This window comes from Falco naumanni, chromosome 10 (genome assembly GCF_017639655.2).
Source record: "Falco naumanni isolate bFalNau1 chromosome 10, bFalNau1.pat, whole genome shotgun sequence".
In the NCBI taxonomy this organism is placed as follows: domain Eukaryota; kingdom Metazoa; phylum Chordata; class Aves; order Falconiformes; family Falconidae; genus Falco; species Falco naumanni.
Window position 1 is genome coordinate 17,945,362 of NC_054063.1, and position 25,862 is coordinate 17,971,223.

Consider the following 25,862-nt stretch of genomic DNA (forward strand, 5'->3'; position numbering starts at 1 on the left):
CAGGAAAGCCTGACAGAAAGATAATACTGACATTCAGGTTGCAATTTCTAGTTTGAGCCAACAGGGTCATTTTCAAGAATCTAAGTTTTAAAGCTGACTAATTTTCAATCGTGCAAGACACCACCAGTTTAGCAGTATTTGCACATTGATACCAGGTCAGATTCACACAAGCTGTTTAGGATCAGAGCTGTTGTTCAAAGTTACCTTTGAATTAATCTGCTGGAAATGCAGATCCTTCTGGTGCATCTCCAGAAGACAGCGCTGCAGTTCATTTTGAAGCTGATTCTTCTCAGCTAATATGTGCTTGATTTCCTCTGGCGTATCTGCACTTCCAGCGAGGGAGGCAGTTTCTAAAACCTGTAAAAACATTAGCATATTCAGGGTAAATGGTATAGGAGTTCTCTAAATAATACACAACTCCAACACTAAATATACATATGAACTACATAATAATACCCCTTCCACAAGATCATTTCTTTCTCACACATTAATACCACATTTGCAAGAGACTTTATATAAAGAAACCAATCTTCTACTTAACGTTTTCAACCTAAATACTTCAATTAAAAAAACAATTTAAAATTACCATGAAAAGGCAACTCAACTTCATTTTTAGTTCACAAATAGTGTGAAGCACACACAAAAAATAAAGGAGGAAAAACCAAAAAAAAGCCAAATGAACATAAAATATTTTTCAAAAATTATTTTCAAATTCATAATGTACAGTACTCATACTTGTAGAAGAACAGCTATTTTGTAAATACGACTTTAAAGCTGAAAGTTCATTTTGAAGGAAAAAGAAATCCAAACCAAATACCGCCCGCTCAACTTTATCACTGCTTCACAGTTTTAGCCTTCTTTACCTCTGGCAGGTCAACGTTTTGATGTTAATCTCCCCAGTAGGGCGGAGTATGCCATTTCTAACGTTTTATGGAATCTATTTTCCTGTATAATCATGAAATAGACTTCTACCACATAAAATACTCCATAACCCAACAGATACTACAGTTCAGTATCTGTGATCTTAATCATAGAAAACGAACAGCATATGACAGACAATCTGACCAATCAAAATGTTGTTTTTAATGAAATTAAAATGAATGTGGTTTACTTCCTTTAGCACAGAAAGACAATTAAGAGTATTATTCTTAAATAACATTTCCCTTGAACCTTTAATGATAATCTAAAAAAGTAGACAGCAATTGCCAGACCGTGTCTCAGCTGCTGCCTTTCTAAATCTAGTATTTTGTTCCTGGCAGAAGCCAACTCCAGCTGCTTCAGGAGAAGGGCAAGAGCACTTCCATTAAGCACATTTCTCCCTTCTCCCCTCCAATTAGGTCCTATTCTAATCTGCAGCAATTAGAGATTGATTTAGGCTTTGAAGAATGAACATTAGTTGACCTTTAACATTTGTTAGCTTCAAGTACACAAATTCTGAAAAGTGTTGTCAACGTAATCTACCAAGTTCTTTTTTGATCCTCTTAAAAATTGTGTCCCTGCAAGCAGGTGGCAGCCATAACATATCTGAAAAAATGTACGCATTATGTAAAACAGCACATCCTTTTACTAGTTTTGTATTTGTGACCAAATGTCCCCTGTTCTGGGTTTACAAGAAGTGACAGTGTAGATTCTCATTTCACTTACATCCCACCACACTATTAAGTTGGGGTGTTTTTCCTCTCATTTATCTCCTTCCTAACGTAAGTGATCCCAGTCCTTTCTGAATTTTCTTCTTAGAAGTTTTCCTGTATCATGCTTTCCTGCTCCCTCCTCTGAAACTTTTTTTGTATTGCAAAGCAATACTTCCCTGAAGCTGAGGTTAAATATGCTACAAATTACTTAGACTGAAGGATTATGTTTTCTGTGCCACTCTTCTTACAATTTCTGCAACATCGAAGACTGGCTTTGTAAAAATAAGATATATGCAAGTCATCATGTTCATCTATCTGTTCCTCCAATAAAATCTGCATCAGCTAGCCAATTCTAAAACTGGATTTTAAGAGAAGGTTCATGTCTCTAGAACTCACGATGCTTCTGTACTTAAGTGCAATAATCACTGAACCGGGGGAGGGAGACAGATCCAACTTGAGAGAAAAAGAACCTGGTAGAACACAGCTGTAGTGCACGCTGTCTGGCAAGTGATTAAGTCAATAAGCATGCAAGGCCTTGCTGACAACAAATACATTGTTGGCATCCCACAAGTTGCCACAAGTACAGCATCCTACTGGCTTTTCAACAATAGGAAGAAGTAATGACACTGGTGCCATAACAGTGTGATAGTAAGAGACTCATGAATGATATGAAATAGGCACAAGAAGCCAGAATTGTATTCCCACTTATGGACATGTCACAGCTCCTACATGAGAAGAATTTCCCCTCGAGTTGCCTGACAGTTCCCTATCCTCTTCTCAATTTGAAAGAATTAACTAAGAAACCTGCAAATTGCACTAGTTCTTTTTTTCCCTTTCCAGTATGTGTCACTATTTATCAGCACCCAATCTGCTGTTGAACCATGTTTGAACCCCCCTTTTTTTTTTAACCTCTTCCTATTATATTCTGGATTTAACTAACCTAAGATAGTTATCTACAAGATTAGTTAAGTAATCTATTAATGGTAGCAACTCAACAACAAGCAAATAACACTACTTCACAGTGCAACCACAGAAAGTCGTTACTCCTTTTTGACTAAGAATCTGTAACCATTATTGGTTCATGACCTTCACCTTTTGCTTCACAACCATCTCATTTCTTTATGAAGGTACTCTCCATGTTTTTAAACACTAAAATACACTACGCCAGCAAGTTTTTTGTCATTTTATCAACACATGACAAACTCATCATATTCCTTTAGAAGAAGTTGATCAATATATCCAACTCCATTAAAAAGTGATTTTAATAACTGTAGGCTCATTTGCTTGGAATAGTTCTAACCTGCTGACTTGACCCCAGGCAACGCTGACATACAGGTCACGTGCTCAATATTAGCCTTCTATACTTCACTACCATATGCTGTACAGTTCTCTTTTGGGAAGCAGGCTTCAAATTTAATACAATAAACTGACGGAAGTAGATTCGTGCCTCCTACTACATTTCATTTGTTTACCTTGACTGGGTAATTGCTGCCAGCAGAGACTGATTTCTTAACAGTCATGTCTTGTTGCAGCTTCTGTAGTTCTGCAATCTGTCGGTCTTTCTCAGCAACTGTGATTTGACATTGATTTCGCAGTGCCTGGGACTCTGAGAGGAGCAGGGTTTTTTCCATTCTAAGCAAAAAACATTAGACTAGACGTTAAATGATGATATTATACATACAAGTCAACGAAAAGGATAAAGCTGCACTTAACTGTTATTTCTAAAATAAACTGGTATTTTTTTAACAGTTGTATGTAAATATGAAGCACTATATGAACATTCTCAACACATACTTCAGTTTAAAGATATCTGCTAAAAAAAAAAAAAAAAAAAAATCAGAAAATAAAGCCTGGAACGTAGTAACATCCCATTTCCTTCATTAGCTTGAAGATGAGAGATCATTGGCTGTCAAGATATTAACATCTGTTAATGCAATAAATAGTTCAGCTACCGAAAGAATAAGGTTGCGCAGCAAAGCAACTGTAGGTCTCAGCCGTGTAGCACGCTGCTCAATCTAGCCAGCCTACCCTACTGCAAGCACACGTTTGAAAAGCAATACCCTGGACTCAGGAGCCTGAAATAAATAAACATGCCGTATCTCCAGAAACTGTCATCATACAAAGGCGATATCACAAAGGCCATAAAAGTAAATTAAATCCTTTGGAACTCAATTTAATGTATGTTTTTAAAAGTTGGGGGGGGAGGGGGGGGGGGGGGGGGGATGGAAACAGCTATCCGTGCTGTTCACTGGTTAAGTTTACAAGTTAGAATGAGGTATGAATATTTCATGCTAACTTGCTCATATTTGTAAAGATAAATGTGGGGCTAGCCTTTTGATCTACACCCACTCCTGAAAAAGCTTCTAGTATAAACCAGATATTATCTTACGCAGACTTTAATTAGAGACCTAGAAATTGCATTACGGACAATAAAACACAGTAAGGCACTAGGATACTGCCTACTGGCTTCAAATGCAAACAAAATTATCTTCACTGAACAGATCATAGCATACTTTCACACTTCAATCAACTGTGCAAGTTTAAAAGCTTGACTGAGAACATTAGTCTAAGATGACCAAACCTTGGTCTGCCTCCACTGAATACCACTTAAAAATGCCTACTGCCTTCTCTGAAGCAGACCCTATGAGCCACTCACAGAACTAGGGCCAAAGGATCACATTATTCATTTGTCAGAGATGACATAAGATGTGAACAGTGTGGAAGTGGACTCTTGAATCTACAAAAACAATGCTCAAATGTGAAATGACTTTAATTTTCAACATGTAGTTGGGGCCAAACATGTAACACCTCAGATATCTTTCAAAAAAAGGAGATCTGGGATGGGGGGGGAACATTCAGCCATATCAATCATTACTCTAAGAAGAGACTATAACACCAAACATTGAAATAAGATTCTTGAACTGTAGTTCTATATATCTAAGCCACTAACAGAACAGAAAATACTCAATTAAGATTGTCTGAAACTTTAAAACTCTTTTAAACCAAGAAACCATTACATAAAGGTAGGATAACCACAAAGACAACCTGTGGAAGTTGATCTTGCACATTCTAGACATGCTCTTATCCTACTTCCTGCTAAACTACATATAATTTTGGTTTTGTGTCAGTTTTATCTCAGGTTGTGAAGAATTCTACACAAAAGCCACACGTACTATTTAACATTTATACCTTAATCCAGCAAGCTCATTCTGGTAGGATGCAATCTCTCTTTCAGTTTCTGCTTGGAAGACTTTTGTTTGATGTAATGCCTTCTCCAATTCATCAACCTTGGTCTTCAGTTTTGATATTTCAACAGCTGCAAGGCTGGCTCCTTCTTTAGCCTATGTTTAATAAACATGATTAGTGAACTGGAACGAAAACTTTAGAGGTGAAGTTTTATTAGTGCTAGAATTCCAATAACAGAATAAAGGGTTTTCCCCATTTGTTCCTGTTTAACAAGAGCAAATAAAACTCCCAAAATTGTAAGCATGACTTCTCTAGTAACAGTGTTTTCTTAGCACTCACAAAATTTACAAAGTTAAACTTCAGAATCTATAGTGTCTCTAAGCATTCTCTGAATAAAGAAAACAATTACAACGTGATACAGCTAATTAAAACTTACCAGTGTTTCCCTAATGTGCTGAGGCGTATCCAAATTACTTTTACAATAATTTATCTCACTGATGCTGTTGCAAGCAATGGGAAATGAAGCTGTGCCCTGTTTTATTTCGGAAGTTACCTTCTGATTGCTGAGTTCCTGTAGCAATTTGTCTCGGTCATCCTGAAGACTGGCCATAGCCTTGGAAAATGCTTCAATCTGGTGAACATAATTCCCACACTCAGATGAGAGCCTGCTAACCTCCATCTCTCGACTGACTAACTTCCTACAGAGATTTTCAATTTCATCAGCAATCTGATCAAGTGTAGCTTTATCTGCAACATCAAAAATAGCCTGATTTAGAAAAGAATTTTCTTTGAGTATACTGATAAGATGTAATTTAAAGCCATCCAATTCAGCTTCAAGTTCATCTCCTTTCTTTTTTTCAATCTTGAGTTCGGATATGTATTTGCTCTCAAGTACCTTTAAGTCCTCTATTATCCTATCCCTGTCATTTTGCAGAGCAGTCATTGCTTTCCCAAAGGCCTCATTCTGGGACCTCAGCTCACTATTTTGAGACTGAACTTCTAGTATCATCTTCTCTGCAAAAGCATGAGGCTCATCTCCACGTTCAGGTGTCAAAGGGGTCTTACTGTACTTCTCATCTGCATCCTTAGTATTTCTACCTCTTGATTTCTGGAGTTCTTGAATTCTCTTCTGAAGGTTTTCTCCATACTGTCCATCTGACACACATTCTTTTTTCTGAACGCTATCACTAGTTACCAGTTTCTCTCCAGATTCGGAAACAAGTTTCTCTTTGTTTAATGATGCAATTAAAGATTCTAAATCATTTACTTTGCATGCTAATTTTTTATTTTCATGTTTCAAAGATACAGCAGTATCCTTTTGCAGTTCATCGGAAAGCTGCATTTCTTTCATTTGTTTTTGAAGATTGTATTTTTCTTGTTCAAGGCTTTTAATACAATCCAATTTCTGCTTGAGTAAGTCTTTCAGCTGATGGTCTTTCAGAGATAAAACCTGGTTAAGGTCTTCTCTATACTTTATCAGCTGTGCACTTAGCATTGCATTTTCAGAATGAAGATCATCTCTCTGATTGAGAAGTATCCTTAATTCTTGTTTCAAAGCATTATTCTCACTTGCATTGCCAATTATAAGACTGTCCCGTTGATTTAAGACATCTTGGTGAAGTTGTTCCAGCTCTTTGTATTTAGAAAAAAGATCATCCCGATCATTCTGAAGAGATGACATTGATTTTTTAAAGGCATCTATTTCACTGGCAATTGCAGCCTTATCTTGACCTGCTTTGTCTGCTTTCATCTGGAGATTTCTCAATTCATCTTGCATCCTCTGACAGGACTCCTCAGATTGTTGTTTCTCTGTCTGCAAAGACCTTAACTGAAGTTCATACTCTTTGATTTGTTTTCTGTGTTGAGACTGTACCTGACTCAGATAGTCAGAAATTTCATCACCTTTTGAAGAAATGAGCAGGGAGATTTCTTTGTCTTTATTATTTAGCATGACCTTCATTTGCTCAGAAATAGTAATCTGCTTTTGCAGTTCAGCATTGATTTTTTCCTTCTCGGCTAGAAGCTGTTGCAATTCTTGTTCCTGTCTTGTAAAATTACTTTCCAGAGCTTTTATCTCTCTTCCTGCACTTTTACTATTCTCTATGAGATGATTAAGAGAATCATTTTCCTTACGGAGTGCTTGCAAAGCTTCTTCTTTAGACTGAAGAGCACTCTCCAGTTCTTGCTGCCTGTTTAAAAAAAATGTATTTTCTTCCTTTATTCTGCAGAGCTCTTCATAGCATTGTGTATCAACAGACTTTTGCTTCAAATACAGTTCATCCTTTGTTTCCTCTACCACAGAATATTTGATACTCAGTTCTTGAATCTGAGTAATTTTGTCTTTCAATTCATCTTGTAAAGACATTATTCTTTTATTACTGTCTTCTATCTGTTTCTCTTTAGTTTGGATGGCCTCTTTGAACTGGATTTCCCAGGTTTTCATTTCAGTGATTACCCTGTCCCGGTCATCCTGAAGAGAGGACATACACTTTGTAAAAGCAGCTAATCGTGCCAAAGCTGCATTCAAATCTGCTTGAAGTTTCTTGTTTTGAGAGTCCTTAATGCTAACTTCCTCTTGCAAACCATGAATCTCACTAATTGCCCTATCTTTTTCTCTCTCAAGGGCACTGCATCTTTCCTCTAGATTCAATAAATCTCTTCTGTGAACTGATTTTAATTGTTGAAGATTAAACTCCAATTCTCTCTCATATTCTCTCTTTTGAATTTGTAGCTCATCTTCTTTCTTCTTAAGTTCTTCTCTCCAATTTAGATTCTCATCTGTAAGCCTGTCCGCTTCACTCTTTGACTGATCCAACAACTTCATCTGTGAAGAAAGCTTCCCCTTGAGATGATCTATTTCTTCATTTGACTTCGCAAGCTTTTCTGATGTATTACTTAAGTCCTTTTCAAATTTCTCACTTTTAGACTGTGACAGTTTCACAGATCTTTCCAAATCCAGGATGAGCTCCTGGAACTTTATTGAATCCTTTTGCAAATGGTTGATCTCCTGCTGTTTCTCCTTTAAGAGTTCCTGCAATTCTTTTGTTTTGTTTTTACTTCCACTATTATCCCTCTGAGCACTTTTCACCTTCTCCTCAAACATTTTGACAAGATGTAATTGCTGTTGTTCTTTTTCTCTAACCATGTCAGATTTTTCTGCCTTTAATTCTTCCAGTTGCTGTAACAGCAAGTTATTCTGTACCTGTGCTGATTTCATTCTATCAGTAAGATGATCAACTTTTCTAACATGATTAAGCAATTCAGTCTCAAGAAATTCTCTCTCATTCTTTACTTTGTAAGAACTTTCTTGCACATTTTCTAATTCTTCCTGTAAGAGACACTTATCATCCTCTAAAATCTTAACCTTTTCATTTAGACTAACGATTTCTTGCATAAGACTTTTACATTCCATGTTCAGCTTTGTTAGACAATGATTTTTATGGTCCAAAGATTTTTCAGTTTCTTTCGCTTTTTCTGAAATTGATTTTCTTTCTTGTTCCAGGACAAGCATGTCTTGTTCTTTTTCAGAGAGTTTATCCTTTAACATATTAATGTCCTTTAACAACGCTTCATTCTCACGTAACGCATTGCTGATTTTCGATTGCATATCATTTTGGTAGACTTCCATTTGAACTTGCAGCTCTCCCAAAGCTGCTTTAGTTACTGTGATGTTATTATGAAGGATATCATTCTCATTCTGAATTTTCTCTAAAGCCTGCTTTAAATTTTCAGAAGTTTGTTTCAGCTGCTCATTTTCCTCCATTAGCTGATGATTCTGTTCAGTGAGCTCACGAAGACGATCCTGGTGTTCTTGCATCCTTGCCTCTTGCTCACGTATCTGCCTTTCTGCTTTACTTTGTAATTCGTCAACTTCCATTTTCTTGGATTCGCCAAGTTGTTTCAGTTGATTCTTAATAACCTCATTTTCATCGGTAAGTTCCTGTACATGCTTTTCAAGAGCCTCCTTCTCAGATTCTCCTTCCCTGAGCCTCTGAATAGCCTCTTGCTTCTCTTTCCTACTGAGATCAATAACTTGCCTCATATCTGCTATTTTACTACTGATATTCTCATATGCCTGAAGAAGTGATTCATACTCCTGCTTTAATTCACTATGTTTAGCCTTCCATCCTGTTAATTCAACTGTCTGAGAATCTTTTAAAGTATTCAGTTGAAAAGAAAAGGCCTCTTTTTCCTGAACTATAGTCTCCATGGTGGATTTAAGACTTTCGCATGCCGCAGTGAGGTTTTCGTTTTCAGTCAGCAGTCTAGCATTTTCAGAAACAAGGCTCTCCTCTTCAGATAATGGAAAAACAGAACCTGAACGTTGTTTTTCTCTACCGAGCTCTAGCAAGTGTTCAAGCATCCCTGTTTTGTTCACCAGTTCTTCTCTTTCCAACATCAACTTATCAATCTGGTCTTTTAGACATTTATTTTCTCTCAGGGCTTCTTTACGTGATATTAAAGCTGCCTGTAATTTTCTTTGAAGGCGCTCTCTGGACTTATCTTCTGCTGTAGTTCTTTGCTCTTGTGGTTTAGTATCATTTACATTTGCAGTTTTTGCCAGTGGCTCTTCAATCATTTGCGTTTGTTTCTGGATTTGACATTCTGTTGCTTCTCTCAGTTTAGGCTTCCTGGAGTAATCAGTCTCTGACAGTTGAAAACAGGTGTCTTTACCTTGTAACGTCCCTTGAAGGGAATTAGTTTCTGAACAAAACTCTCCCAGTTCTTTTTCAGTATCATTTCCTTCCTTAAGCTCTTTACATGACACCACAGGTCTACTCATCTCAGTCTTCTCACGTAGCATACACAGCTCTGTCACAAGTTTTTTGTTTTCTTCACTGAAATGTTTTACCTCTTTTTCCATATTAACTAGTTCCAAATTTGAATTTTCTAAACAATTGAGAAGTTTCTCTTTTTCACTTTTCATTTCTTCAAACGCTGTTTTGTAATGGTGGGCTTCTTCTTGGCCCTCCTTTATAGCTTTGTTTAATAATTCCTTTTCCTGATGAAGTTTATCTTTGAAATCCGTAAGTGAACAACGCAATGCTTCTATTTCCTCATTCTTTTCTGCAAACTCCTTCATAGCTTCAGTTCTCAGTCTCTGCAGTTTCTCCTGGCTCATCTTGTAATCTTCTTCATTTTTTTTAATAAGTGCTTCTTTCTCATTATTCACAAGTTCAAATGCCATCTTAACGTCTACAGCTTCAGCCTCATAAGCTTTCAGCTTTTGATGTAGCTGCTTTATGTCCTCCAAGAAGCTGCCCTTATATTGCTCCTGGTACTGCTCCTGCTGTCTCAAAGAGTTTAAGTTGACTGTTTCTCCTCTTTCTTCACCAAATTCAACTGATATTTTTCTCAACTCTTTCTTTAACATTTCTGTTTCTTCCTGAAGTTTTGCATAATTACTTCTTAGTTCTTTTAACTCAGTGTCTTTACTTGCCACTGAAGCGATCATGTTTTCGGACTCTATTAAAGATGCAACCTGAACCTTGCTCCTTGGTTTGTCTGACTCCAGATTCCTTAGGTCAACTGGTTCTTCCCCCAGTACTGCCCTAGGTGAAATCAGCTCCTTCCCTAAGCAGTACTCTAACTGACTGAAGTCAAGGTCTTTACATTTGGTTTGAAGAACTTCCCAAAGTCTTTTATGTTCTTGTTTGAGTTGCTCAAGGTGGTTTTTTTGCTCATGAAAATCTGCTGCAAGTTTGGTGTGCTCTTCCCTTTCTTTCTGAAATGTTTGTATATATTCGTTCCTGACCAAAAGCTCCCTCTGCAAGGCTTCTTTTTCTTTTTCTAATTGTTTCATGACATTAATGTCATTGTCGGGGTCCAAACATTTCTTCTTGTCCCCAGCACTTAAAACAGGCTCTTCTGAACTGGAACTTTTCAACAATTCTTCCTTCTTCACTCCAGACTTTACCTTTTCAAGAGCTAAGAGCAGCTGAGAATGTTCCTTTTCATATGCACTTGCTTTTTCATCAAGCAGAGATTGCGTATGAGCAAGCATGCAGTCCTTTTCCTCTAACAATTTTAGGTTCTGCTCACATATATTTTGTTTTTCAGCAATGACATAATTTAGTTCTGCAATACTGCCCTGAAGTTCCTCTATATAAGAAGCTTTTGAAGACAAAATTTCAGTCAAATCACTTATTTTGGCATCTTTTTCTAAAAGTTGTTGCTTCAAAGTTCCAAGATGAGACTCAAAATCTTTATTTTGTACTTTAACTAGTTTCAGCTTGTCTGTTAATTCATTAACTTCTTTCAGCAGCTCCTCAGCTTTTTTTTGCTCCTTTTCTATTTCTTCCTGACCACTCTTCTCCAGTTTTCCAACTTTTTGCATTAGATCTCTTCTTATTATCAAAGCTGCTTGAAGTTTCTTTTTCAGACTCTCTTTTTCCTTGCTCATTTTCTCAAGATTAGACTGCATCTCCTCTTTTTCATTTATTAAATCTTTAAACGCAGATTCTCTATGGCTTAATGCGACCTGACTGTTTTCCAGTTCTTTCTTACAGTCCTCAAGTTCCCGCAATACTCGGTTCAGCTCTCCTACAGAGCTATTATGAACAACTTCAAGGTCATGCAGTTTGGTATTTAACATATTTCTCTCTTCAGAAAAATTCAGCATTTCATTAGACAATGATTCCATGACCTGGGTAACAGAACAGTCCTTTTCTTTCAGTTGCTGACTCAGACCAGAAATTAAATTCTTCTGCTGATTTACCTGGGAAGTTAGGTTTTCAATGAGTTGATCTTTTTTTCCCATTTCTTCAAGGAGACTTGCTACGTTTTTACCTTCAACATGCAGTTTTTCTTGACTGGTTCTTATTATTTCTTCTGATTTATTTAGCTTGTCTTGAAGAAATTCAGCCTGCTTATTTACTTCTGCAAAAGACTCTTCTCGTTCTTGCAAGAGAGACTGTTGTTTACATAACGTTTCTTTGATTGTGACCATTTCTTTTGACAGACATTCAATTTCAGATTTGTATTTGCCCTTCATCTTTTCAATATCATTCTGCAGCAACTCTTTCTGCTTCTCCAGTGACTGCATGCTTTTTAGTTCATCTTTCATGGCATCTATTTCCTTCTGTTTTTCTAAAAGCATCAATTCCAATTGTTCTCCTTCTGTTTCTTTCCTCAAAATTGTGGTTATGAGAGTGGAGAATTTTTCCAACTGAATTTTACTATCAGTTAGCTGCAGTTCAGAATGTGAAGTCTGTGCCTTCTTTTCTTTACATAAAAGCCTACTACCAAGCAATGGAGATAAGCTTTGAGTTAACTCCTCTTTTATAAGATCCAGCTCTTGCTGCAAAGACTGGATTTTGCTATCCTTTGATTTCATTTCACTTTCTAAACTGCTCAATTGCTCAGTAAGACTATTATTTTGTAAAGCTGCCCTATCAAGTTCTGTCACCCATTTCTTTTCTGACTCAAGCAGACTTTGTTCTAGAGTTTCAAATTTAAGTTCTAATTTAGCCAGTTCTTCACCCTTCTCACTAACCTGCATCTGTAACTTCTCTTTTTCAGTCTTCATCTGCAGTTTGACAGCATCTATCTGCATTCTGGAGTAATTCTCGCTGGATTCTAGTTTTTCATTGACTTCTCGGAGCTCTTCCAATTTCTCCTGCAAACTGTTTTGAGATGCAGTAAGTTGTGTGTTTTCAGCCTTCAGTTTATCAGCGTCTTCTCGTAACAGGTTTCTCTCTTTCTCTAAAGACTCTACCTGACTCTGCAGACTACCTATTAGAAGTGCACTGTCATGGCAGTCTTGAGATGATTTGGAATTTACATTGTTCAACTCTAACTCTAAACAGGCTATGTTATCTGCCTGTTCCGTGCACTTCACACGCAGAGACTCCACAGCCAATTCTTTTTGCTGTAGTTCTTCTCCCCATGTACTTATTTGGTCTAGCGCTTTTTGGTGTTCCTTTTTAAGAGAGTCAAGTTCAACAATCAAAGAATCAATTTTCCTCTGATTAATATCAAGCTCCTCGTTCTTTTCCTGAAATTCCTTAGTAAGGTTTCCCATGGCTGTAGCACTTTTTTCTGATTTTTCTCTGAGAACCTCAATCTCACTAGAAAGAACATTAACTTTGCTATCTGCCACCTGTATACTGGTATCTTTCTCCTTTATGGAATTAAGCAGTCCGGCAATAACTTCTTCTTTTTTCTCAAGAGCTGCATTCAACTTGGTTCTTAGTTCATACTGCGCTTCAATTTTCTCCTGAAGAGATAAAAAGGCATTTTCTTTCTCACAGACTAGTCCTTTAGATTTTTGTAGTTCTTGTGTTAGTTCCTGTACCTGACTTTGGAGCTCAGAAATTAAATTTGTCTTCTCTTCATCTTTCCTTGCTTTCTCCTTCAGAGTTTTGAGGAGACTTTTATTTTCTGTAAGAGATGATTCCTTTTCTGATAAGGACCGGTCCATTTCAATTATTACATTCTTCTGATGTTGTATTTCTTTTTGTAAATTCACTTTCACTTCCTCCAGCTCTACCACCTGTTTCTTTAAGACCTCACATTCATTCACTTTCTCCTGAAGCTGCATCTTTAAATTCTCACTGAATAATGAAATATTGTTGATGGTCAATTCTTTTTCTGAAACAAGTACTTTTAATTGTTCTGCTTCAGAGGCTAAAAGCTCAGACTGTTTCCCCTGTAAAACAGAAGACTCCTGTACCTCAGAAAGCTGTGCTTTTAAACTGATGCATTCATCTAACTTTTGTTTTAAAGATTCATCTTTCTGTATAATTGAATCATTCAACTGGGATGATTTTTCTGTCACATTTCTAAGCTGATACTGAAGGTCAGAAATAACCTCCATATTCTCAGACAGTTGAACCCTAAGTACATCAGACTCTTCAGATTTATCTTTTAGTAACTTTAATTCTTGGGCTTGCCTCTTAAATTCATTTTCTTTTTCCTGCATTGCATGTCTAAGCTGGCTGGTTTCAGAACTTAGAGCTTGTATCTGGTTTTGCAAATCTGAAATGATTTGCATATATTGCCCTTCTCCTGCCATTTTACTATCCTTCATTTGCTGAATCAAAGCCTCCTTTTCAGAAAGGAGAATTTCTTTCTCTTCAAAGGCAATTTTTAAGTTTTCTTTTTCAATCAACAGGCCGTCAATTTGGTCCTTCAGAGCTAAAATATTATGACTTTGTTGAGACAAGTGTGAAGTTAAAGCAGCTACTTCGTCTGACTTTTTCATTACCGTAACGATAACTGCTTCAATGTCTACTTTCAATTTTTCATTTTCTAGAGCTGCTGTGTGTGCTTGCTGCCTCATTGAAGTAATTTCAGACTGTTGCTGTACCAACTCTGATTGAAGAACTTCACATTCATGTGACTTCTCACTCAATAAGCTTGAAAAATCCTCCTTTTCATGCTTAAGCACATCCACTTCTTTGCTTAATAGCTGTAGCTGATTATTTAACACATTACTTTCTTCCACTTTTTCAGAAAGTTGCCTACGAAACTTTTCCAGTTCTGAACCCTGACTTCTTACAGTCAGGTCTCTTTCCTCTACCAACTGAGATAACTTTGTTTTTTCATCTTTAAGATTTTTAATTTCATCCTGCAAGTTTACAATACAAAGCTTACTCTCTTCCATTTCCTTATGTAATGAATCATTTTGAAGGATTTTCTCTTCTAGAGACCTGTTCGCCACTTCAAAATCCAAAGTTAAGCTTTGAATTTGCTCTTGCAGTAGTAAATTCTTCTCCTCACTATGGCTGAGCTCTTGGATTAGGCTACTGCAGTCAGATAACTTATTATTTAACATTTCTTCTTTCTTTCTTTCTTTTTCTCTAGCATCATTCAGCTGAATGAGAAGTGATTGCATTTGTTCATGCAACTGTTGTGTCTGTTCCTTGCTTTCAAACAACTGATCAGCTAGCACATTACATGCCTTTGTTTTCTCCTGCAGCTGTTCTGCAACTGAATTTTCTTTTTGCTTGGCAAGTACTGAAAGTTGTTCAATCTCTTTTGCCAGAGTGTTTTTATCACAATTTAGTACCAAGAGAGTTTTTTCGTACTCAGCAGTGCTCACAGATAACTTATTCTCTATCTCTGCCACAGCCTGGACTTTCTTTAACAATTCACACTCTTTTACATCCAAGAGTCTGGACAAATTCTCATTTTCACTGATTATCTTTTCCTTCTCTTTTTCCAGTGTGTCCATACTTTTTTTCAGGTATTCATTTGCTTTTATTTGCTCTGCCAATTTTTCTTCCTTCCCTTCAAGATCCACCTGCAATTGCTTATTAGCTGAATCCTTCTCCCGTGTCTCTATTTCCAGTTTGTTAATTTGTTTACGTATTTCATTTAATTGGTTATTAAGTTCTTTGCAACATGTCTCTTTGGCTTCCAGATCCCCAGTTAATTTAAGTTTAGTCTCTTCATTTTGCTGCTCCAAAACCCCAAGCTTCTGCTCTAATGAAATAATGAACTCTTGTTTCTCTAGTAATTCTTTTTTAATTGTTTCCTGTTGTTCAGTATGTTCTATAAGCTGCCTAGATAACTCAGCCAACTTTTCATCTTTTTTAGCAGTTTCCAAAACCAGTCTGTTGTATGAATCTTTAATTGATTTTAACTCATTTTCAAGTGTCTGTGCTTTACTCTCTTTCTCTTTAAGCAAACTGTTCCATTTTTCCTTTAGAGTATTGTTTTCCTCAAGCTGAGATTTCAAATATTCAGATTCTTTTCTCTGTTTATCCTCAGTTTCTTGTAGCTTTTCAGATGATTTACTAATTTGTTCTTTCAGCAAAGTAATTTGTGACTCACACTCCGCAAGTTTATTATTGTATGCGACATTGTTGGCCTTGATTTCAGAACGGAGATCCTTAATTGTAATGCTGTTCTCACTGCTTTGTCTTATTAATTCCTCATTTTCTTTGGTTTTAGCTTCATTCTCAACTCTAAGTCTTTCTACTTCTAGTCTCATTGTATTACTCTCCTCAGAAAGAACAGATATCTTCACACTTGCATCTCTCACATCAGCTGTTTGTACTTCTTTCAGCAGATGAGTTTCCCTTTCAGCCTTTGATAAAGCCTCTTCCATCCCTCGTATTTCCTCTTCTTTGCATTGCACTTGACGCTTCAGGATGAGAACCTGTTCAGAATATTCTGTCATATTCAAAGATAGAACAGACACCTCCCTGTCTTTTTCTGCCAGTGCTTCTTTAAGATTATCAATTTCTCTTTCACGTTTCTGGAGATCTTGAATAAGTTGAGATCTTTCCTCTAAATGGCTTGTATTCAATTTATCAAGCTCTTCATTTGTCTGATCCAGATCCAGCTGCATCGACTCTACCACGCCATCTTGTTTCAAAGTCTAAACATCAAGAAAATAATGTTAGAAGAATACTTCAAACATACGTTAGAGGGAGAATGGAAGGTACACTCCACAGGCAGAATGAGTATCTAAGGTAACCAATCTTTACCGAACCATACAGTCGCAAGATAACCACGTTATTCTTTAGAATGTTTTAGTATATAGAAAGTTTAGGGTATGAAATTTTAAGCAGCTAATGCTGTTGTTTTGATGACATTTAAATGGGCCACATCAAAAGAACATAAAAATTATTTTCTTATTTTCATGAGTTACCTTTTCCTTCAGTGTAGCAACTTTCTCTGTTAGATCACCGATGACTGTTTTCTGCTCAGTGTTCTCCACTTCATACACACTGCATTTCTTTAAGGCTTCATTCAGCTTAGTATTGAAAGTAAAAGTCAATGTAACAGAAATATATAGAATTATATTAAAATTGTGATGTTTAATATTGAGTTTATACAACAATGGAGTTTAAACTTTGGAATTAATAAACAAGGGCAACTTATCACCCTGAAAAAACAAGTATTTCCATGCAAAGCTCTGTGTTTGGTCTAAGAAATCCATACATCCAACTTAAAGCAAAGCAATTACATGAAGTGAACAAAACTGTAAAGAAAGAGAGTAAAAACATTCAGAGAGGGGAAAAAGCGATATTGCTGCTGGGCCACAAATAGAAAGTTAGAGCTAATGCTCACCAGTCCTAATAAATTAAATACTATTTAATGATAACTTTAACTTACTTTTTGCTCAGTATGCACGAACTTTTCACCAAGCTCTTTGTTCAGAAGATCCTTTTCTTGAAGCAGTTTCCTCAAAGTTTCAATTTGTTCCAGTTTTTCTGTTGTGCTTAACAGTTTTTGTTCTTTTTCTCCAACTGAATTTTCAAGGAAGCTATTTCTGTCACTTAATCTAAAGAGAAAATAACAAATTCAGACATTTTTACAACAAAGATTGCTTTAAACTTTCCAGACTTACTAGCCCCTAACTATTTTCTTAAAAGAATAATTATTTTTTACACTTTCCATTTAAACTTCCACGTATAAAAATAACATTCTTGCAAGCAGAAGCAGGAATCAAGTAACTCTTTTCCAGGTGTTTTAGGAGATTTTACTTCTCAGAAGTTTAAGCCTAAAACAAAGAAAGCTAATCCTGTACAGAGTTGTAAAGAACATTTATTTTACCCTTTAAGCTGCTCATTCAAGCCAGAGATCAGAATTTGATGCTTTTCTGCATCTCGCATTTGTTGGTTGCGTAATTGGGTGAGTTGAGTTTGCAAACGTTCATTTTCATTCTGCAGCAAAACAATTAATGAAGAGCATTATCACATATAAACACCCAGAATAGCATGAGATAACTGGAGATGAAAATCAGACTCTTCAGGAGATTTACATCCCACACAGCAACAAGAGACCGTTTTTCTAGCGGTTTAGCAGATATCAGTGCAAAAATACAACATTAATACCACAGGTTCAGATGTCATATTAGTTCAAATCGACACAATCCACCCTTCAGAAATACCTCCTTCAGCAATGCTATGACAGCATGAACTCAAGGATGATTGCTGCATACTCAAAGCAACACACACACTCTTACTGTGTTAAGGCAGCTTACTTAATCTTAACAGGGGAAGCTACTGCTTTGGAAAATACTGTCCTCATTGGTTTGAAGACAGTACCAAGCTTGCAAATTTTTTTGCTTATTTTTTTCAGATTGAAGATGCAAAAACCTGCATAAGGGGGACTGTGGAGAAAAGAAAAAGGAAGCAAGCTTCATTCACACAGTTTTTTGTTGGGGGTTTTTTGGGTTTTTTTTTAAACACAGTACAAATCTCCTACTCTAACCAGATCCACTGCACCAATTCAAAAATAAAACCACAATTAAAAAAAAAATAAATCTGACAACAGCAACCAAGAACCAGAAGCAGAACACATATCCAGAACCAACAGCAAATAGGACAAACATGGCAAACCTGTCACTGCTAATGAAAATAAGCTAGCATTCTGGAGGAGGCAGAACACACCTGTACCGCCCTCAATAGCTGCCCTTCTTCATCTACACCAAACGTTACCTGTATTGAAAGGCTTTGTTACAAGATTCTCAAGTAATAATAAATACAAGGTTGTCTTTCATCTTAAAATCAATAATTGTTTTTTATATATGTGCAACTTAACAGAAAAAGAACTATGAGTAATGCATCAAGCCTGAAAGTGTTTGACTAAGAGATCAGTTGTGTCATTTAGTGAAAATAAGGTTTACAAATTATCAAACACAGTAACTTGTCAGTCAGGCACTATTAAAAATAACTTTTCTGATACCTAGTTACTTTACTGTTCCTTTAGGTGCCTTCATTGAATAATTTTACACTATTAATAGATATCAAATTAATATCTGGGGGTTAGATTGTATATCTATAAATAAAGACAAATTTATTAATTATTTTTCTGTATTTACAGAGTTTCTTTTCTATAAATGTTTGTGTGTGTGCACATATACATTAAAAAAATAATACACATGCATTTATAGAAAAGAAACTTGAGGGATGTAAGAAGAGGGAGACTTATCCCCGTACTAACAAAATCTAATCCTGGACCTCCTGACAAAGGTCCTCTACAAAGCATAATTAAAATCATGTTGCCTTTTACTCTGTTTCTAAAATAACAAAGTTTCCTTCTAAACAAGTTTCTCCATATGCTGAACAGAAGTGACAAGCTTCAACTTCAGAGCATAACATAGTATGTATACACTTTCTGCCAACACAATTATGAAGTATAAAGTAGGCTTTAGATAGTTTTTGCTAGCTACAAGTTGACATTTTTGTCTTACTGTAGGCTATGAGTGTAAGAATATAAACAGAGATTAAATTGATTCTCTCATGCTATCAGGTTTTACACACCTACAAAAGCTCACCTGAAGAGCCTCCATTCTACCTTGGAGCTGCACCCTATCTTCCAAATCCTGGCAACGCTCTTCTAGAAAAAGAATTTGTTCCTGGAGTTGATTTCTTTCCAATTCCAACTCTTCAACCACACTCCGTAAACCTACTCAAGCCAAAAAAGAAAATTTTTATTTCAAGAAAGGCCTACTAGAATTCCTGAAGTCTAGAAATGGTTTCAGCTTTTTATTCACAATTCTCATCAGCACCAGGCACAATCAGATCTCAGCCATTTCCCATGGAAATGCCTGAGGTGCTGCATTTCCAAGAATTAGATAGCAGAATTATCCTTCACTATTGAAAAACCAAGCATAGCTCAAGAACTCAAGAGAACCTGGCAGGAATATTTTAAACAATATTGTGGCTGAAACAATCGTGTGGCTTATGTAACTTTATTCACAACTTAATCACGTACTTGCAGAATCAGATCTTAAGCAATTATTAATAAACTGGTCTGTATCAAAATTTGCAAGTGAGTCTATTCCATTTTAACAAAAAGATGTATTTGTCGCTTTTACCACCAATATAAACTCATCAGCATTAAAAAAAATAAGAATTTGACTTTTAAATCAAAAGCATACAGCAACGGAATGCAATTTTGTTTTGCAACATAACTGTTATATAGATAGGAAACACATTCACAGGAACAAGACTCATAGCTTAAAAAAAATATGATCTTGCCACACAGGATATTTCATGGGCACCAAGGCTCAATCAATTCCAGTGTTTAGTCATACTTATATTCTACTTCTGAACCAAAACTAGGCAGTTCATCCAGCACGCACATGCTTTAAAATGAAAAGGAAGAAAACGCAAGCCAAAAAAATTCAACAAAGATTAGAATACACCACAAATGGGTTGTTAGTTAAATTTGAAAACAAAAATAGACACAAAATACAGATGCTGTGCATGCTTTAATAAACTGTCTAGTTGCTATCACACCTGCATTAGGTGAAGTGTACTCTGGCCACCAACCTCCCATATTTTCTCCTTCAGCTGAATCAGTACTATCCAAGGTGACGTTCAGCTCCTGAAAGCATTGTTTTCTATCAAAGTTGTATTCTTCCTATGCACAAAACATGAGATGAAGTGTAAATTAAAGAAAAAAAAGGAAGCACGGATAAAATACATATTCTGCCATTAAAAGCACAGTTTCAATTAAAAGACCTAAAATTCAACAAGCGATTCAGGTGCCTAAATGTAAGTATATGGGATCACTGTGGACACTAGAGTAACCTGCCCAGCTACCAGCTGTTAGTTCCAGAATAGCCAAGCCTCCCACAGGTTTTGTGGTATCTGCCAAGCCCCTGAAGACACCCTCAGGCATCTGAAAGGCCCATGGGTAACTAAGTTTGGATAACTTAATTGGTCCCCTGATTTCTACAGTTAATAGGATTCTCTGAATCTCAGGATAAAGGATCAGAGTTAACTAAACATAAAATTACTCTTCGAATGGTATATTAATGTGACGATGACATCCTAATTCGTACAAAAAATTAGCTTTTTTCTGTGCAAGTCACAGCACCAGCTACCCAGAAGTACATCTGAATGAACTGCCAGTACTTACTAATTATTCAGTCAAGCTCCATCAACAAAAAGATTTGTAAAGATTGTATCTAAACCAAAAACAGCCTTAACATATTAAGCGTGCACATAGCCTCAAGCATGTGAATTACTCCAGAGCAAAGCTCATTATTTTTCTGTGTAAAATTAACTAGACTCATTACTCAAGGAATAGAGAGGTGTGATGCCATTGGAATTTCTCATCTTGTGGCTATATAAACCATTAAATTCACCAAATTTACAGTTAGATAACTAGTCTAAGTTCTTAAGCTCTTAATGTTTTTAAGTGTAAAGCACCACACAAATAATAGTACTTCCCTATTTTTATTAACCTACAGGTAAAAACAAATTCTTATCTCTCTTAACCCACCTGAAGCTTCCTGCTGGTCTGATTGCTTTTTCTTCTTGCCTGCTGCAGCCTGCCCATTCCTTGAACTGTGGTCAGTTCCTCCTCCAGCTCCTGTTGCCCTGAGACTATGGCTGGATCAGAGCAGCCAGGAAAGAACCAGTCATCCTCGATCAGTTTTGTGCCACAGGAAAGCAATTACATTTATATCAGACACTACTACATGAAAAGAGACCAGGGACAGGCTGAAGTCCCAATGAATGACTGACAGGAACAAGATTAATGAAGCAATCCATTGCATTCACCTTGTGATTTCCCTCCAATATTACTGTGTAGAATATAAGAATAAAGTCTGCATATCTCACTAAGAAGAAGCAAACTGAAGTCTAACTTTACTTCTTCATCAGCTCTAAATGAAGACTTTCTACAGGAGACTGGAATGGGTGAGGTTATGCTGATACTAAAAAAAACGCCAAACAATTAAAATGCCAAATTACATCTCATTTCACTTTACCAGGTTAAAATATACCTAATTTGTATGACAAAAGCATCAGCTGGAACAGCTGCAGGTTTTATAATCTGAACAATCATATTCATTTTTATGGAAATGCTGTGTGTCCCTTTTGACTTCAATTTTAGTCTGAGCTACAAAGCCAGATAATTTGAGGAAGTCACAAGCATATGTTACACTGCAAACTGGCATCAAATCATCTTATCATAAATTAATATTATTATTCTTTTTAAGACAAATACAGAATCACTTGTAAATAAACACACTGAATAAATTCAGAACAGGAAAGCTTAGGTATGCATTCCGTTCATTGTTAGAAATTATTTTTCATTTAGAGTACATTCCCATCTGTTTTGTGATACAACAAAACATGTTTGGGGTAACAGATTAGGAAACAGACGTTTCATGCAAAGCACACAAGAACAGCCAGAGAAAAGAAACGAAAGTAAAGGTGGCTCCATACTTTAATTGAAAGTTAGATTAATTAGATAATTACAAATTTAGCTTTCAATTTAACCACATCTATGCACAGTTGTCCTCACAGCATGCAAAATTCAGAGAACTTATGCCGATGCATCTGTGAGGTAAACACCAGAAACTATGAGGAGGTTTAGCCCTAGTGAGAACACTCAGCTTTCATCTGAGTTGTCCAAGGATTCCTTATACCACAAAATTCATTAACACACAATTCTGTAACACCTACTAGATTTAAGTTCTTCCTGTGATATTTCAAAATTACATACTTAACATGTTGTGAGAAAAGATTAGAGGAAAAGTTTAAAAACAAATTAACGACCCTTTTAAAGTTGGGCTGCTAAATCGGATTTTGCTTCTGCTTTTAATTATGCTTTGGCTTCTGGCACTGGCACTTTATCAGCATTCATTTCACACACCTTTGTTGATTTTCAAGTATAGATTCTACAATTTTCTTTCTTTTTTTTATCATTACACATACTCCCCCAAAATTGTAAAAATAAATGCCAAATTTTGATCACATGCCTTAAATCTCTGTTTACAAGAGCTTTCATTGAAGTCAGCGAAGCGCTTCAAGGAGCAAGCATTATTCCCGATAAAAAAAATTAACCCTTTCCTTGGAGGGAAAAAAAAATTCAAAAATTCAATTTCTCAGAAGTTGAAATTGAGGTAATTGTTTTTCAGTATAATCAGAATGAGTAACAGACTGTCCTTTAGGAACCCAAAATATTTAGGCTCTTAAGTATTTTATAACAAAACAAAAAAAAAATTACCATTGTCACATGAAAAAAATGGAATTATAGAAATTGGAGCCTTAGAATGATTTAGAATACTAAATGAAAGTATTTCACACTGGCCTAAATTCAACATTACTTTAACAATTAGTAAGTAAATAAATTTTCTAATGTTTTACAGAAGCTTAGGGAGCTTTTCATTTGCAATTATATTTAACATAAGAACGGGAAAACTTCCCTGAACACCTTTCTTCAGATGCACACTGCATTTCAATTAACTAATGATGTGCCTATTTTTCCCTGTGTCACTATTTACACTAAATACCACAATCTTCAGCAGTCTGCAGAGGAAACAAGCCCCAGTCTATAAATGTAATCGATACTGTCATCCTGTACACTTTTGCAGCTCCCCACACATTCAACCCATAAGAGACAACCACCACATATGGCAAATTGTCACAGGCTATGATGGAATGAGTAGTGGGTTTATATATTCCTTAAAATATTGGTAGCTAGTATTAACACATGCAAAGCTCTACAATTTATGGGATGGAATGTAATTGTTTTTCTTTTAAAAATACTACTAAATTTTAAGTTCTACTAAGATTGTTTACATGAATTTGATTCTTACTTAGTCACAACCACTTGCAGCCAGCCAAGATACCACTAGATAAAGTTACAAGATAAATATGGAGTCAGCTGTTATGACAAAGAAAAATGAAGAAAGATGATTCGGTTAATATAAACGAAGAAACAGGTATTGCAGGGCAGAAAAAGAAAAATCAAGTTAAAACCAGCATTTGTTACGGATATTGCTAAAACCCACATACCATCAATGGCAAATCTTATAAGGTACTGTTGACAATTTCCTCAAAAGAAGCAACAACAGAAGAAATCAGCAACAGTATATTACAAGTTGTCATTGCTGCAGTAACCTGCATGCACAAAACTGATGGGAAACTATGTTCTCACTGGCTGACCAAATCACAGTGTAGGGTAGGAGTGGAGGGGGAAGGGACGCTGAGTGCTCATCAGGTGTAACGGCAGGAAAAAAGAAACAGAAAGGTCATGCTTATCCCAAGGGGAAAAAATGCAAAATTAAACACGGACTGACACAGATGAAATTTTACAACTGTTATTAAAATTGCCTGTGGATCTGCAACTACCACAGATGAGATAACAGGTAGTTTTCATGAAGGGAATATTATTATATTTCAATTCTAATGCATTACATGTGTAAATCCCTCAAAAAGAAGAGGCACGATCCTTAGAACACTGCCACACTTGACATACTGAACTTCCAAATCAATCATGTAAACAAAAAATAATTCAATCACAGATTAAAAAGAGAAGACACAAATTAATTAACTGGATTAATTATGATGGTAGGCTGTGCGCATTAAAATTGCCAGTAATCCTCACACAGTTAACAGGGCAAAAATTATAATCTAGTACTAGATGGCAGCGAAAAAAGCAGTAAAAGCTATCTGAAATTTAACCAGAATTTAAGTTCTGATAGAAGATGCTTCACTTCACATCATCTGTTTTATTAATAATTTAGAAAACTATAAAACTTGAGATTACTTGAAATGCTATCTTCTGTAATTTTATATTTTTAACTAGCTCCAAACCACTGTCAGTTGATGTTATTCAGCTGACCTATACAAGTGACACTAACAGATTACTAAATATTCTAAGAAAGGTTTCTCATTAATCATATTTAAAGAGAAACTCTGTCTCGGGTACATTTTATGGAAGCACCACCTTCATTCATCAAATTCAAACCAACACTATAGTTCCCCACAGCTTCACCAGTTGTTCTAGGCAGGCAGCTTTAATATTTCAATGGCGAACTTTTTATCATTGATCACTCGTATGCAGACGATAAGCTTTCAAGTTCAAGCAGTCTTACAGAGCAGCAACTCAGATGGCAAACAGAACAAGCACATCTACTCATAAAAATGACACAAAAAAGTTGAATGTATGAAAAACACATTCAAGGAAATAGGAAAAAGCAGAAATTGCAAGTTTAAGCAATTTCACTAACTATACAAATCTTACGATTACAGAAATGAGGCATGGTGGTGTGCTATCAATTCAGTCTGAAGTACAGCAGACACACGCACGCACACATATGTATGTATGCATGATAAATGTTTTGTGAATAAAAAAATTCACCTTCTCTCTCCTCCTCAATCTGAGCCATTCTCAAGGCCATAGCAGATTTCTCTTCTCTGACTTGATCACGAGACTCCTCCGACTCGGGTACATTTTCTTGCCATTCCAAGAGCTGACTCTGCAATTCATCCACACTACCTGATTCACTGGCCTAACAAGAGAAATTGCATGTGAAAATATATTTACTAAATCCCACTGAAAATGCAAATAACATTTTAGTGTTGGGAAACCTTTCACAGAGAAAACAATCCATTATAATTCACCATTTTGCATAAATAACCTATGAAAGTGATAATTGCTATTGCAGATGATGTAAAAAGCAAGCCTCACCACTCTGTAAAATATCAAAAATGCTACTGCAAGTTATACATCTAATCTGAAATATTTTTAAACAAAAAAAAGGCTTTTTTAATCAAAATCTTTTTGTTGCACATTTTCATCTTAGCAATGTTTCGAAGTAAAACAATATTTAACTGTTTTTATGTGGGATTACAAACCTCTATCAACTTTTTTCCTGTGAACAGAATAGCAATGTTTCCATCTTTCCATCAAAATAAAAACTACTGTAAGATTTTAACAAAAAACCCACCAATTTCCCCACAAAACCTGGAAAAAACAATTCTTTTCTAGCAAAATACAATTAGCTGTTTCAAACTGGCTCTGCTACTAGGGCTGTACAAAGTTACCATGATTAATGCATACTGTTAAGCCATCTAAAGCCCTTTGGCAATATTTTCCGAGTCTTCTCATTTTCTTATCCAGACCTGAACATTTCCCAAGGTTACAGCTATTACTTCCTTCTGAAAGCTATTCAGTCGTACACAAAATAATAGCCACACTTTGATGACTCATGTTCAATGTAACTAAATAAATGGTAAACTGCCTGGAAAAACACAATTTAAGGTACATTGCAAAGTACAAATCATTCTGCTTAAGTAATTCAAAATCTGTCAGCTTGTTACCCAACTGAACAGCTAC

At 36.0% G+C, this 25,862-nt stretch overlaps 1 protein-coding gene across 7 annotated transcripts in view; it reads right to left on the reverse strand.

Annotated features, from left to right (window-relative positions):
* The window catches only part of LOC121095113 (golgin subfamily B member 1-like), a 45,398-nt gene that overhangs the window by 5,105 nt on the left and 14,431 nt on the right, over positions 1–25,862 (reverse strand). For 3 of the 7 annotated variants that reach the window (XM_040609498.1, XM_040609502.1, XM_040609503.1), the window contains 11 exons: positions 24,884–25,035; positions 21,012–21,165; positions 20,021–20,144; positions 19,054–19,184; positions 17,328–17,437; positions 16,887–17,055; positions 16,420–16,524; positions 5,254–16,146; positions 4,821–4,972; positions 3,104–3,263; positions 205–357 (listed from right to left, as the gene is read on the reverse strand). In XM_040609498.1, coding sequence (XP_040465432.1) covers positions 205–357; positions 3,104–3,263; positions 4,821–4,972; positions 5,254–16,146; positions 16,420–16,524; positions 16,887–17,055; positions 17,328–17,437; positions 19,054–19,184; positions 20,021–20,144; positions 21,012–21,165; positions 24,884–25,035 — 12,303 coding nt within the window. The remainder of the gene's footprint in view (positions 1–204; positions 358–3,103; positions 3,264–4,820; positions 4,973–5,253; positions 16,147–16,419; positions 16,525–16,886; positions 17,056–17,327; positions 17,438–19,053; positions 19,185–20,020; positions 20,145–21,011; positions 21,166–24,883; positions 25,036–25,862) is intronic. The other 4 variants (XM_040609504.1, XM_040609500.1, XM_040609499.1 and 1 more) reach the window with 4 other exon arrangements.